The 13,216-nt window shown below is 42.5% G+C and overlaps 1 protein-coding gene across 2 annotated transcripts in view; it reads left to right on the top strand.

The window, feature by feature from the left end:
* Positions 1-7,520: 7,520 nt before the first annotated feature.
* Positions 7,521-13,216, top strand: part of kcnn3 (potassium intermediate/small conductance calcium-activated channel, subfamily N, member 3) — a 48,149-nt gene continuing 42,453 nt past the window's right edge. The window contains exons 1-2 of one of the 2 annotated variants that reach the window (XM_058648597.1): positions 7,521-8,068; positions 8,654-9,771. In XM_058648597.1, the coding sequence (XP_058504580.1) occupies positions 8,680-9,771 (1,092 nt within the window). In that variant the 5' untranslated portion in view covers positions 7,521-8,068; positions 8,654-8,679. Of the gene's footprint in view, positions 8,079-8,653; positions 9,772-13,216 lie in introns of both variants that reach the window. The other variant, XM_058648596.1, reaches the window with a different exon arrangement.

Raw genomic sequence — 13,216 nt, 5'->3', positions numbered from 1 at the left:
TTGATTAGTCTCTTTCAGAGATTCACATCAGAGTGCTGTTTGCTGTGCACAAATCCATCTGCACACAGCGGCCGGTTTTAGCCTGTGGGTTTGCCCACACAGCTTTAAGGCCCTTAATGTAATCTGAGCCATTAGGGTATGTTGGAGCCAGTGCAGGGCAATGATCAAAGTGAGCCGACTGCAACTGTGCAGTGCACTCACTGATCAGTTCCTCGTGAATGTCGGTGCAAAAATCTACTTCTCCGTATTCCTTTCTCCGTGCGGCGTGTCCTTGAAGTTGAGTCAGAGCAAAGCTGTGCAGTTGTATTCAGCACAGTGTTCAACACGTTCCCAAGGGGACGAGTTAAAGTATCTGAGACAAAAATCACTATAAAATACCTTTGGCGTCCTCATCAGAACAACTTAATTATCTTGAGCATTTTGCATTAAATGAGTAAGCGATTACACACACACACACACACACATACGAGTAAAATAATTAGTCTCTTGAAATGTGCGTTGATTCCATTTTCTTTGATTGGTTGTAAAGAAGCTCGGCACATGCTGCTCAGCAAACGTGATCATAGTTAAATGACACAGAATCAAACAATCTGTGTTTATTCATGTGTAAATAAAAGTACATTCATTTATACTATTTGGAATTTGTCTGTGAGCTACTCGTGGATTGTCTTCTTGCAGTAAATCAAATCAAAACATGCATTTCATTCGAGACCCATGGTTCTCAAACTGACTGGCTCCGGCTCCCCCATGACCTTCATGTGGAGGATAAAGCAGTAGACCATGAATGAATGAGTATATTTTTGTACTTTCACTAAAGGGAACCTTTCAATTCAGGGCTTTAACTTGTAATGGAAGTGTGTTTTTCATTCCGTCTTTTCCTTCAGGGAAGACTATTTGAGAGTTTAACATTTGAGTTGAGAAGTTTATGTCGTCTCACAAATGATAAGTTTAATTCCCCCTTCTTTTTTTAATGAAGAACTCTCTCAGGGCTTTTGGAGTTTCAGCTCTACTCATTAATGACAGCTACTTTAGATGAATTGCCTGTGTAACAGACTACATTATAGAATGTATTGTCACCCATGACCACAAGGTTCCACAAAATCCACATGGTCCTGCTTTACATGGGCCTTGCAATTGGGACTTTATGACTATTTGTTTTCTTGCTGTGAGTTTTATGAGAGGATAGACACTATTCTCATTTAGGCTATAACCCAAAATTAGATTAGCATGATTAGGTTGGGAGGAAATGGTGAAATTGAATTGGAAATGCAATGATTGCTATTTTTGTGTGTCTGTGTGTGCATGTTTTTCACATTTAGGACCTTTTCAGGCCATAAACCCGGAGCCCTTTTGTTAGGCTGTTGAAATCAGTCTTGTATAAAGTACCTGAACGGGGTACTTGAGTAAGTATATTACCAGAAACTGACTTTGGTAGAGGTTGAAGTCACTGTTTATTATATTACTTCAGTAAAAGTATATGACATTTACTGTACTTGAATATCAAAAGTAATTTTCTGGTATAAAATGCAAAAGTGTAAAGTGAGGAGTTAGGATTGAGCAATGGTGGATCAGGGATCTTTCAACTGGAAGGTTGTGGGTTACATTCCCGGCTCCGCTAGTCTATATGTGTCCTTGAGCAAGACACTGAACCCCATGTTGCAGCATGTGAATGGGTTTGAAAGATATGTGAATGGGTGAATGGCAAAACTATAGTGTGAAGCAGCTCATCGAGACTAGAAAAGCTCTATATAAATACAGACCATAATACCAACTCTTCTTCTTCTGATTTTATTTGGTAGTAACAAAGATAGTTGGAGGAAATGTAGTGCAGTAAAAGTAAAAGTTGCTCGAAATATAAATAACAAAGTAAAGTACAGATACGTGAATTTCGCACTTAAGTACAACACTGACTGAAATGAATGATATTCAGTGCAGGGTCTACGTACCTAGTGTCTGTGTGTGTATGTGTGTGTGTGAGGGTCCTTTGTCCTTTCCATACATTTCTACATCTACATTTTCTCCACATGTCTGGTATTACCGTAACAGCTACTCTTCAAATTCTTCTCCAGTTGTCTCGTGCTGTACGTTGTCATCTCCTATAGTGCGGCGTTTGTGAGGCTTTAAACTCAAAGCGAGACAAGACCGAGAGATTGATCACGCTCAGCAAGACCTCATCTGTATACTACATCGTTGGCATAGCAACTGCCATCCCACTTTATCACTCCTCTTTGTATTCTATTGGTAACTAGGTTGCATACCTGTTCAAAATTTAGAGTGGGGTAGGGTTAGTGCTGCGGCCACGACATCCACGCAAACCAAAGCATTTCACAGTGAACACTGTTTTCTATTATTCACATATTTGCCACAGGGTGAGACTATGGTCAAGTAACCTTTTCATTCCTCCTCCCTGTCACTCCTCTCCACTTTCATTGCTCCTAACCCTCCATCTTACTCTGCTGCCCCCTAACCTCTGCCACAATATTAAGTCTTGTGAAAGATATACAGCATGGCTTGCAACCATTGCTATTTTCTGTCAGTCCTAATAAATCCCTGGGATCCTGGCAGCCCTACACTTCATTGTATTTTACTGCGTCTCTAATCTCTTTTTTTCCTCTTTCTCTGAAAAGAAACATCTGTTTTAATGAAAGCAAATGAGCAGCCATTTTAAAGCCACTATTTGGACAATATTTTTCATTCGTCCATTTTTGATGATTAGATAGTGATCATTAAGGAACATTAAAATGTCAGATTATAACCATTGGCCAAGTGACATCTGTAGTCACTCAGCACGTTGAAGGAATAAAACCTAACACTGGAGTATATATACGACTGAGTGACAAAACAAGAACAAAATTAGCAAATATTTATACAAATACAAAATAGCAACAATATGATCAAATAAGGAGAAGCAGCAGCATAGGCTGTGTTTCACGCTATTGTCATTATACATATTGGTACAATGAAATCTTTCTCTTCATAAAGACTAGAAGAACCGCAATAAGGAAAATAGAAATATACACCGACTAATAAGAAAATAAATAATCTGAAATTGCACATGTTGTATAAAACCATCCTGTAAGAAAACTGCACATATGTAAAATTGGACATATTGTGTGAGTGCTTATTGTATTGTATTTAGACACATTTCCTTCATGTTATTGCACTTTGACTTGAAAGGAAATTGCACGTTGCCCTTTTCTATGTAGTTTCAGAGTTCACAATTTATATAAAATGGTCACATCGTGTCAAAAATGAATCAAATTCTGTAAAATGTTGAGGCACTAATTCTTATTTCATATATTTCATATTTCATACATAATCCCAGCTTTGGTAGAGCATTGATATTCTGTCACAGCAACTTGCAGTTTCTCTGATGAATCCTTTGTTTTTCTTCTTCTACTGTTATAATATGGTTATCAAAGTGTTAAGGTAATATAAAATAAATGAAATCAGTATTGTACAGAACGGTGCTGATACCTAACAACATGATAACTCTGTCGCTCTTCTACTCCCCACATAAAAGCTGTGGGAGAAGCATCAGGAGTGAGCCAATGAATTATTTGTAAATCAGCTAAATTAGTTATGTTGATGACAACGCTCGCTGTGTGCACTTGTAGCACTTCCCCCCCCCCCCCCCGCCTAAATGCAAAGATATTTAGTTAGTTTACAGGAAGAAAATCGCTCCATTATTCCTCCCCTGAGGACTTCTGAGTAATTATCAAAGCACTGCCAGCATCTCTACATGACCTACCACATCTTCTCTCTCTCTCTCTCCACACACACACACACACACACACACACAGAGAGCAGCTGCGACTGACACATGCCGACATGATGTCAGGCAGTTGTTTGGGGAGCATTTGATTTGCATTGTTTGGTGGGGGGAGCATGCATTTTCAATACAAATATTGACCCTTTAACGCCTCACCCTCAAAATGGCCTTCTGGACTTTTTTTGTTGTTGTTGTTTGTTTTGCTTATTTTAACCATAAAAGGTCCACAAAATGATCCTGTGAGCAAGTGAATACATTTCAATATCTGGCAGTTATTTACAATTTAAAATGAAGAAAAACAAAAGAGTGTGTTAAATTAGAAATTTGAACAGCTGAAAACGTATTTAAAATAACATTTGTTTGAGGTTGTGTCTCAGTTTCCAGTGGGTTTCTTAACATGTTAACATGAGCAAGAGTGAAGCAGCAAACCAGTCTGGAGGCGTCATCACTGATTCCTATTATAACATTAAACAGAGCAACAATCATCACGTCCTCTCACATGTAACGTAACAACATGTACAGGCACTCTCGCTCCTCTCTGGCGACAAAGACGCTGATTCGCCGGCTTCCTGCAACAGCACGTGTGAAATTACCGTAATAACCACATGCTGGCTTTGATGTGCAACTTCTCAGCTTTAAGAAACTGCTGGAATTTTTCCAGTCGCACAAACCGCCGCGTAATTGCGGTGATGTCACGTGTCGTCTGAGATACGCTTGGTCTTAAAGGGTTTAGATACTATTGAGATGTTCTACCCAGTGTCCAGGGGAACTTTTAGCAGTAGAATCCACTTTTGAAACTTGTTATAGGCACTTCTTTCAGCCATATTTGTGTGTGTCATTTTATTAGCACTACACAGTAGCGCTGTTGTGCTTCCACCTTGCTTCCAACAGTCTTGACATAAAATGTGTCACTCTGTGCAGCGTGGGCATGTCGTAGGCAACACAAAAACAGAACACTGCTATACTGAGAAACACGGAGAAGGTTGTGTGGAGCTGATCAGCTTTGTGTGAACTGTTATGACAGTAGTTCCAAAGTAGTGGGCATTTGTTTACGTGTAAAAGTTACGCACCGTAACTTTAAAGGTAGTTTGGTTGTATGTCTACGTCATCATGACCCCATAGGTCACAGGTTTTGGCTTCGTTTGGCACTTTTATTTGCAGTTTCTCTCCTGTGTGAGTGTCAGTCTCTCAGGTGGATGTCAGCAGCCAGGTGTCACACTGTGAGCGGCTCATTCGAAGGAGATTGGTTCACCGTGAGTGGATGAGGAGATCGGGGCCTGGAACGCAAAAACCCTTCCTCACCTGCACTCTGGGCTTCCTGCTCACCATCGTCATTGCAATCGTAGTGAGTGAAGACTGGATGATTAAGTTGAGTTTCATATTAGGTGAATTTAAGTGAATATGTTTTGCTTTTGAGAGAGGTTTTGTTTACTTCAGATAAATAACAATTGTTGTAGTGTTTGGGCAAAATTTTTCATTTCTATGTTCAATTTAAAGTTAAGGTAGTAGAAGTAGTAGAGAGAGAGAGAGAGAAGTCATTTTGTTTCACCTTTTCTTTTCTCCTGTTTTAATTTGGGAGCTTAGATACATTTTTGTCATTTATTTTCTGTTTTCTTTTTGTAGCTAAGAAGGTTAGGTCAGAAGTTTTGGTTTGTTATTTTGGCATTGTTCCTCTCCAAAATTAATAAAAATGCTACACTTGGTTGAACAGACTTTTGATTTATTTGGCTTTCGCTGAGGAAAGAGGAGATGGAAGACACACACACACACACACACGCGCGTGCTCGTTACCCCTGGTTTTGTAACAGTCTAGGTGAAAGATCCAGCTGGTGTTTATCTCAACCAAAAAAAAGCCCAAATGACATTTTTAATTGAAAAACAATACAGACGAGTAATTGACTATCTGAATAATTGAAGTTCATGGTCTGTTGACTGAAATCTCCCCGTGTCATTAAAACCTTAATCCAGAAGCATATTTTCACCAGTGACAGTGCATACATGACTTATGACCTTTCCTCGGGCGTCCAAGATAAAGTCACCGAAGCAGCGAGTCTTCCATCACTGACTCATCATGAAGCTGCACAGCATGTGTCTACATGCTCCTCACAGGGGAAGAAATGAAGAAATGAAAAGAATAGACACACAGCTAATAACTGTGACAACGGCATTAGCTTTCCTTCCCTCCGTCACATGTGTTCCAGCCATTTCTCTATCGTGTGTGTGTGTGTGTGTGTGTGTGTGTGTGTGAGAGAGAGAGAGAGAGGCGTTGGTGTTGTACAAATACTTGGAATCATCCACATGATATGATTTGCTTTACTGATGTGATGTCTGTCAGGTTACATAAGTGCAGAAGAGGCTGACCTGTTATGAGGAAACGGTCTAATCCGCTCCCACACGGCATCGACACTCATCCGATTAAGTATAAGCACATAACGCACACAATAAAAGCATAGTTTTAAACCGATTAGGTCAGGTGGAATAGTCTAATTATGCAGGATTATACCACAGGCTGTATATAGACTCTATAGAGTTGGAATTATAAATCTATTAGTCCACTCAGAGTGAAATGAGAGAATCCCCAATGAAAGACTGTGGTCACATTCATCTTCTGTAGCCTAAGATGAAAGATCAGAAATGTACTTTGACAGGATTTTCCCTCAAGGAATTCATCATTCACATGGAATTCAATACCGATTTAATGATCTCCGTAAAGGCAGTTTTTAACCTCACAGCTCTCCACGGATGCACTCCCAACACTACTGTATGAAAGAAAGAAAATGATGAATTTGGACGTCCAACATATTAGCCTATGGCATTTTATCATATAGCCTAAAGCAGTGGATTCCAAAGTGTGGGCTGCAGCCCACTGGTGGATCCTGGAGGTATTGCAGATGGGCTTTCGTCTGTACAGTAAACATACTCAAATCCCCCCAATTTATTCACACATATAGTATATTTTAAATTGTCAGAATACTGTATGTATATAGCATTTTTATATTGTTTATTTGAAATATAATAATACTAATATCCGTATGATGTTAGTTTAAAACATTGTAATTAGGATTATTTCTGATCGAAGAGCCTCAATCAAACCTGTAACGTTTAAGAAGATCTGATCAAAAGTGTAAACTGTAACTGTAAAAATCTCAAAATGCAAAAGGTCTTTCCCATCTGAGCTGGAGGAGCAGAGATGCAAAGCGACACTGCTTTTACACCCACCTCCTCCTCACCATGTGTTTTAGATCTCCCTCCCTCCCTCCCTCTCTCTCTCTCTCTCGCTCTTTCTCTCTCTGGTTAGGATAAGGTGTTAGAGTTAGGCCAGTAGAAGTTATGGTTAAGGTTAGAGTAAGTCCTCTGAAGTCATGGAAACCAGTCTCTCTCTCTCTCTCTCTCTCTCTCTCTCTCTCTCTCTCTCGCTCCCTCCCTCTCCATGTTGTAGTTTTAAAATGATAAATAACTGTAATGATGTCCATGCATGCGTCCTATGGCGCGCGTAACAGGTGCCAGGCGCGCAGAAATAGTCCAATCAGGACATACTGTCCATGGATCGCATGTTTCCTGAGACAAATGAAATGACAATTAAACCTATTTATAATAAACGAGTCGGATCAATGTTGTGGTGAATCCCGTGCCACCTGTTTCCAGCGCTGATTTCGCCTCTGACTCCGTCCAATGGGAGTGAACGGTGAGATTGAGGGCGGAGAAAAGAGGGAGAGAAGTTGGAGGAGAGAGTGAGAGACGCATCAGGGGAGATGGTGAGCTGTGTTGAGTGGAAGTCGGTGGATGAGTCGCATTTTAAATCACGGACTCCACTGTTCGTCTGAAGACTGTTACTTGGCGTGCAGCTTTACGGGGGTTTGTTTATTTATTTTTTTATGTTTCTTATGTATTTATTTGTCTCTCCCGTGTTTTTTTCCCGGGTTGATGCTCCTGCACGTTTTTGACGCGCAGCCACAGGTTGACCGATTTAATCCAGTCACCATGGATTATGATCCCTCCTCTTCATCTCGTGTCGATTGCCACTGACAGTATCGAAATGGGCACCGTCCACAGATCAGAGATGACAGAAACAAAGTGATCACACCTCGAGAGCAGACACGGAGGCAGCATCTGCGAGGAGCGACGCGCAATCTCGAGAAACAAGCGAGGACCTGTGGAGGAGCCACATGAAAGGAGGCGATTAGATGATGGGATGGCCGTGACAACATGAAAAAGAAAAAGTGTGGTGGTCTATTTTCATCCAGCCAGTGATTCAACACACAACTAACCTGGAGGACAGGGACTGAGGGAGAAGAGGTAGGAGGAGGTAGGTAGAGAAACAGACAGGGAGGAGGGGCGTGAAGGTGTCTGGTTATATCATACGGAAAGTAGGTTATTGTTTTGGATCAATCAAACGCAGACAGCTTATGCTTAACTCCAGTCAGTGCGTGCATTGCTATCAGAATGGACTGATGTGGAACCATTGTCCTTTAGTCTTTCAGCCTGATCTCATTTCCACATTGCAAAGCCAGATGATTTGCACCATTCACCAGACTAACAATGTAACACAGAGGACATTTTATGGCATAGATTGCTGGATGTATTGTGTCATATGAGAGAAGGACACTGGAGCACACACACACACACACAGAGCGAGAGAGAGAGGCTGACTGGACAGCTGACTCAAATGTGACTCAAAGAATATCATATCCCCAGATTATGGCCACTTTTCTTTAGTCTTCTGCCCTTCTTTATCAGACATCTTCTGTTTTTCCCATCATCCATCACAACACTGCCCTCCTCTCTCTCTCTCTCTTTCTCTCTCTCTCTGTACATCCTGCTTTAAATACAGAAAATCTCTATTTACAGCTCTTCTTCTCCTCTCTTCTTGTTTCTCTGTAGACAGGTGTGTGGCCACAGCTGTGACCATGGAGCCTCCCCCCTCTTTGAGCTTGGCTCTGCTAGGAGGCAGTGAGGATGAGGAGCAGCGCCTCCTCTTTCCCCTGGGCATCATATCCCATCCCTCCAGCACGGGCAACCAGCCAGGATCAAATCACTCCAACCACATGGGAGGTTCAAGCCTCGACCGCCTAAATGGCAGCACCCCATCCCCCGCCACGCCCAACTTACCTCCAGCACCTAAGTTACCCATGTCCTCCTCTGGAGTTCAGCCGCTGCCCCCTCCCATCCCCAATGCCCTGCACCCCACCAGCACCCCGTTGTCCTCCTGCTTGGGCTCACAGCACAGCCTGAGCGGGGACAACTCCCCAATCTACAACGCCCTTTTTTACTCCTCCCACTCACCCTCCATGGAACGGGACAGGGACAGAGATCGAGACAGGGACAGGGAGCGAGAGAGAGGGTGCAAGCACAGGCAGGCCAGCCCTCTGGTTCATCGTAGGGACAGTAACCCTTTCACAGAAATTGCCATGAGCTCCTGCAAGTACACAGGTGGCGTCATGAAGCCCCTGAGCCGCCTCAGCGCCTCCCGCAGAAACCTCATAGAGTCAGACAGCAGCAGTGAAACCAAAGAGGGTGGTGTTTTAGCTGTTGCTGGAGCAACGGCCACTGGGGGCCATGACCGACCAAGGGAGGCCCCTCCCACTTACTCTGTGTCCCAGTCATCCACCAATCAACCCCCAATCCAGAGCCCTCCAGAGATTGTGATTTCATCCAAGGAAGACTTGCCATACCCCAGAGGAGGCTATGACATCACTGACTCCTCATCTAACCAGATGTCCATCTACCACCAGAATCACACGTTGGTGGAGAGCAGGCGGACACAGTCAGGGGGGAGGAGCAGCAGGCAGGGAGGGAGTGGATCTACAGGCACCGGCGCCAGGGGCAGCACATCCAAGGCCCACAAACGAAAGAACCAAAATATTGGCTATAAACTGGGGCATCGGAGGGCATTATTTGAAAAGAGGAAGAGGCTAAGTGACTATGCCCTCATCTTCGGAATGTTTGGAATCGTTGTCATGGTGATTGAGACGGAGCTGTCATGGGGCGTGTACACAAAGGTGAGAGGGAAAGACCAGCTACACATGGGCACACAATGATTCAACTCAAAACACCCCCTTTTCCACCAAGCACTCCATTTTGGTTCAGTATGGTACAGCACACAATTATGAGCAAGGCACAGCGGTCCAGCTCCTACAGTTTGGAGCTAGACGCTCTTGATTTGTCGACACAGAATCATCACTTACATGAGACAGTAGGGAAAAACAGTGGTAATTTCCCCTGTAGCCACATCCTGTGTTAAACAGCCACATGTCACGCTGGATGTCCTCCATTGGTGCTCTTTGTTTACTCTAATTCCTCTTCTTTGTGGAATGTATCGTTGAGCTACGACAGTATCTTATTCACGTAGCTGACGCATATTACGTAATTAGCTTTGAAATTTGCATATCTGGCTCACACACCTCACGTTGGAAATGCATGTCAGAGTGTACAGCGCCAAACTGAGCTGAACTGGGCCTGTACTGCTTGGTGGAAACGATGCTATACAGATCACTTTAGCAGTCATAGTTATTGCTACTCAGCCTGGAAAATCAGTTTAGTGTCTTCTGGTTTTCTTACAATGTCACACTCATGTCATCAGGGTCACCTTGGCTTGAGTGTGGAGACTATACACATTCTTTAGAGTGTTAATCTTGGCAAGGGGCTAACCTGATGCTTGGTGCTATGGAGCAGAGCAGTGTGTGTCTGCCTGGCTTCACAGCAAAGAGTTACTAATGTTGCTAAAGTAATGGCAACGTAATGTCCACTGTGTCCACCATTGAAAGTCACATACAGTTAGTGCCTGTGTTATAATATTTGCACAGCGTGATATGATTGACCACAATTCACACTACTGGGAAATAGGGCTGAACAATTCATCAAGATTGCAATACGGCCAATTTTCAAAATAATGTGCGTCGTATTACCATTTAAGATTAAATTGTCTTGACCTATACACATCATATCCGACAGACTGAAGAAAAGATCTTTGTCTCTCACGGATCTGCACAAATATCACACAGTAATCATTTAAAATATATTATTCAAATGAAAACGACAATCATTATTTAAAAATTACATTACAAGTTTCAAATCATTTGATATTGATAATCATCACAATAAAATGTCAGATAGGTAAAAAAACATCCTTTAGAGATTCTGAGTTGTGTCTAACAGTTTGTTTACACAGTGCATGGACATGATATCAATGTATATTTAACCTTTGTTATATTTATTTTATTTATTAGTTTAGTTGGCTGCGCCAGAATTAGCCATTAGCTAATTTACGTCTGCTGTCCCTGGGCAGGAAACATCTCTGCTGGAGAACAGCGTAATAAAACCCCATTTACACAACAGGATCACAGCAAACGTGGAACATAATCACACATGATGACAGTGTAACAATGACGACAGTAAGACGTCACTGACATTTGAAGAAAGTTATACACCGCGATATAAATTGTTACTGAATTATTGCCTTAATCTGCTGCTCGCAAAGCAACAGTGTAGTTTAACATGTGACGCTGCCCACGTCTCAAAGCTTTTATGTTTCAAAGTGAATGAGCAGCATTCCAGTTGTGCGCAGTGTAACAAAATGGGCGCATGGCATATTCAAGGACTTTGGCATATACCAGACAGGAAGGGTCTAATCAAAGGCATTTCCATGTTGCATTATGGGAAATGTAAGAGACAGTTACCCACACTAGGAGCTTAAAGTCAGGATAAGGCAGCCCAACCTTTTCGACTGCTGTGGACGGGTCACTGGTTAGATAACTACAATCGGCTTTACTTGGTTGATAACTAAATTCATGATGGGTCCCCCCCCCCCCACGCTGTCTGACCAGCACTGTGTCCATGTTGTGATGGGGTTGTAGACTCGGCCTGACCAGGCCTGACAGTTGCTGCTTGTGGGTGATGTAATGCAACAATGTGGAGGACACAGGGATCAGGTTATCAGCAGGAGGCCAGGATCTCATTTGTCTGTGTAATGGGGAGTGTAATAAGCTGATCGGCCCCTGGCTGCTATTGTGGGTTTATTTTGGTTGTTTGTGTGTGTGTGTGTGTGAGAGAGAGAGAGAGAGTGAGAGGGTCCCACTGAGCCTCTGAGCATGTTGTACTCGCCTTCCTGATCTCAAGGTGTGTCTATCCTCGATCCACTCCTTACTTTCGCTCTGACAGATCACAGATTTGATTTTCTTTCACCTGATAAGGTGAATACACGAGTTCCACAGCTGCTGCCAGTCCTATAATGATCACTAATCCTGTGAAAGAGGATGAGGGATTGTTTTGAAATGACAGAAAACACAGGTAGTCCATTAGAATAGGCCAGCTGGGCGTGTCTCTCATCACCATCTCCCTCCTCCCTGTTTCTGGTTCAGTCAGATTTGTTGACTCTGGTCTCCGGTTGATACTTGCTTTCTCTGTTATTGCCAGTGCTAAAAAAAAAAAATCTGCCAGATCTGCTTTTTTTTTGCTTCTCTCAATTATTACTTGATTACTAAAATCACAGTTTTAGAGGCAGTCTTTATTTTATTCATGACAGTTTGTGGTTTGAATGTTTCTCAACACCCCTCTCTCCTTCCCTTTTGTTGACCTGTTCTCCTTCCTGAAGAAAATGGCCAACTCTCTCTCTCCGTCTGTCTCTTTTCTAATTCAACTCCACGCCTTCTGTCTTTTCATCTATATCTTTCATTTTCCCCCTCACTTTCTCGCTCCCTCTGCTCCTCTGCTGTTCCAGTAGGCGTCAAACTGGGGGAGTGTGATCGGAAGAGCAAAGCGGCTGTGCGAGAAATGAAACGCTGCAGAAGGAGAGGAGGGAAAAAAAAAAAGGAAATGCGATAATGAAAAGTCTGTCATAGGTTATTAACCTACAACCAAGACAATCCTCATCTGACTCAGGCAGCATTGTCGGTCAATAAGAATTGATGGACATCTGAGACCACTGTGTTTGGTGGTTTTCTAGTTATATTGATTAATGTGTGTTCATTAAGAAGTCTCGTTAACAGGGTGTGCTTGTACATTTTACACAGAGGTTAAATCCTGGAAGAGAGTTAGGTGTGTGCTTCAGCAAAGTCTAATCAAAATTCATTTTTAAATACTGAGTGCCAAGTTATATATTTTGTCTTTTTTTTTTTATGGTTGCGGATTTGGTTTGACTCCAACAGATACTGGCGCCCTATTAAACGGCTCAAGCCCTCACTTAGATAATTGAGGTGGATAGAAGCCCGCTGGTCGTGGTGAAAAACGGTCAGAGATCATGAGGATGAAAAGGAGATCAGGAAACGAGATGGATGGGAGGATCACGCAGCACTTCAAACCTGTCTAAACGGGTGGAAGCCTTGAATGATTTTTTTTCCCCCCTCTATTGATTATTGATAATCACTCACTCACACGTGCACTCTCCATCCCCACAGACTCATGTTGTACAATTACGCGTATTGAAAAATGGACGCTGACGTTCAGAGG

The sequence above is a fragment of the Solea solea genome, chromosome 13 (genome assembly GCF_958295425.1).
Source record: "Solea solea chromosome 13, fSolSol10.1, whole genome shotgun sequence".
NCBI lineage: Eukaryota > Metazoa > Chordata > Actinopteri > Pleuronectiformes > Soleidae > Solea > Solea solea.
The sequence above is the reverse complement of the archived record's forward strand: the minus strand, read 5'-3'. Positions and strand labels throughout refer to the sequence as shown.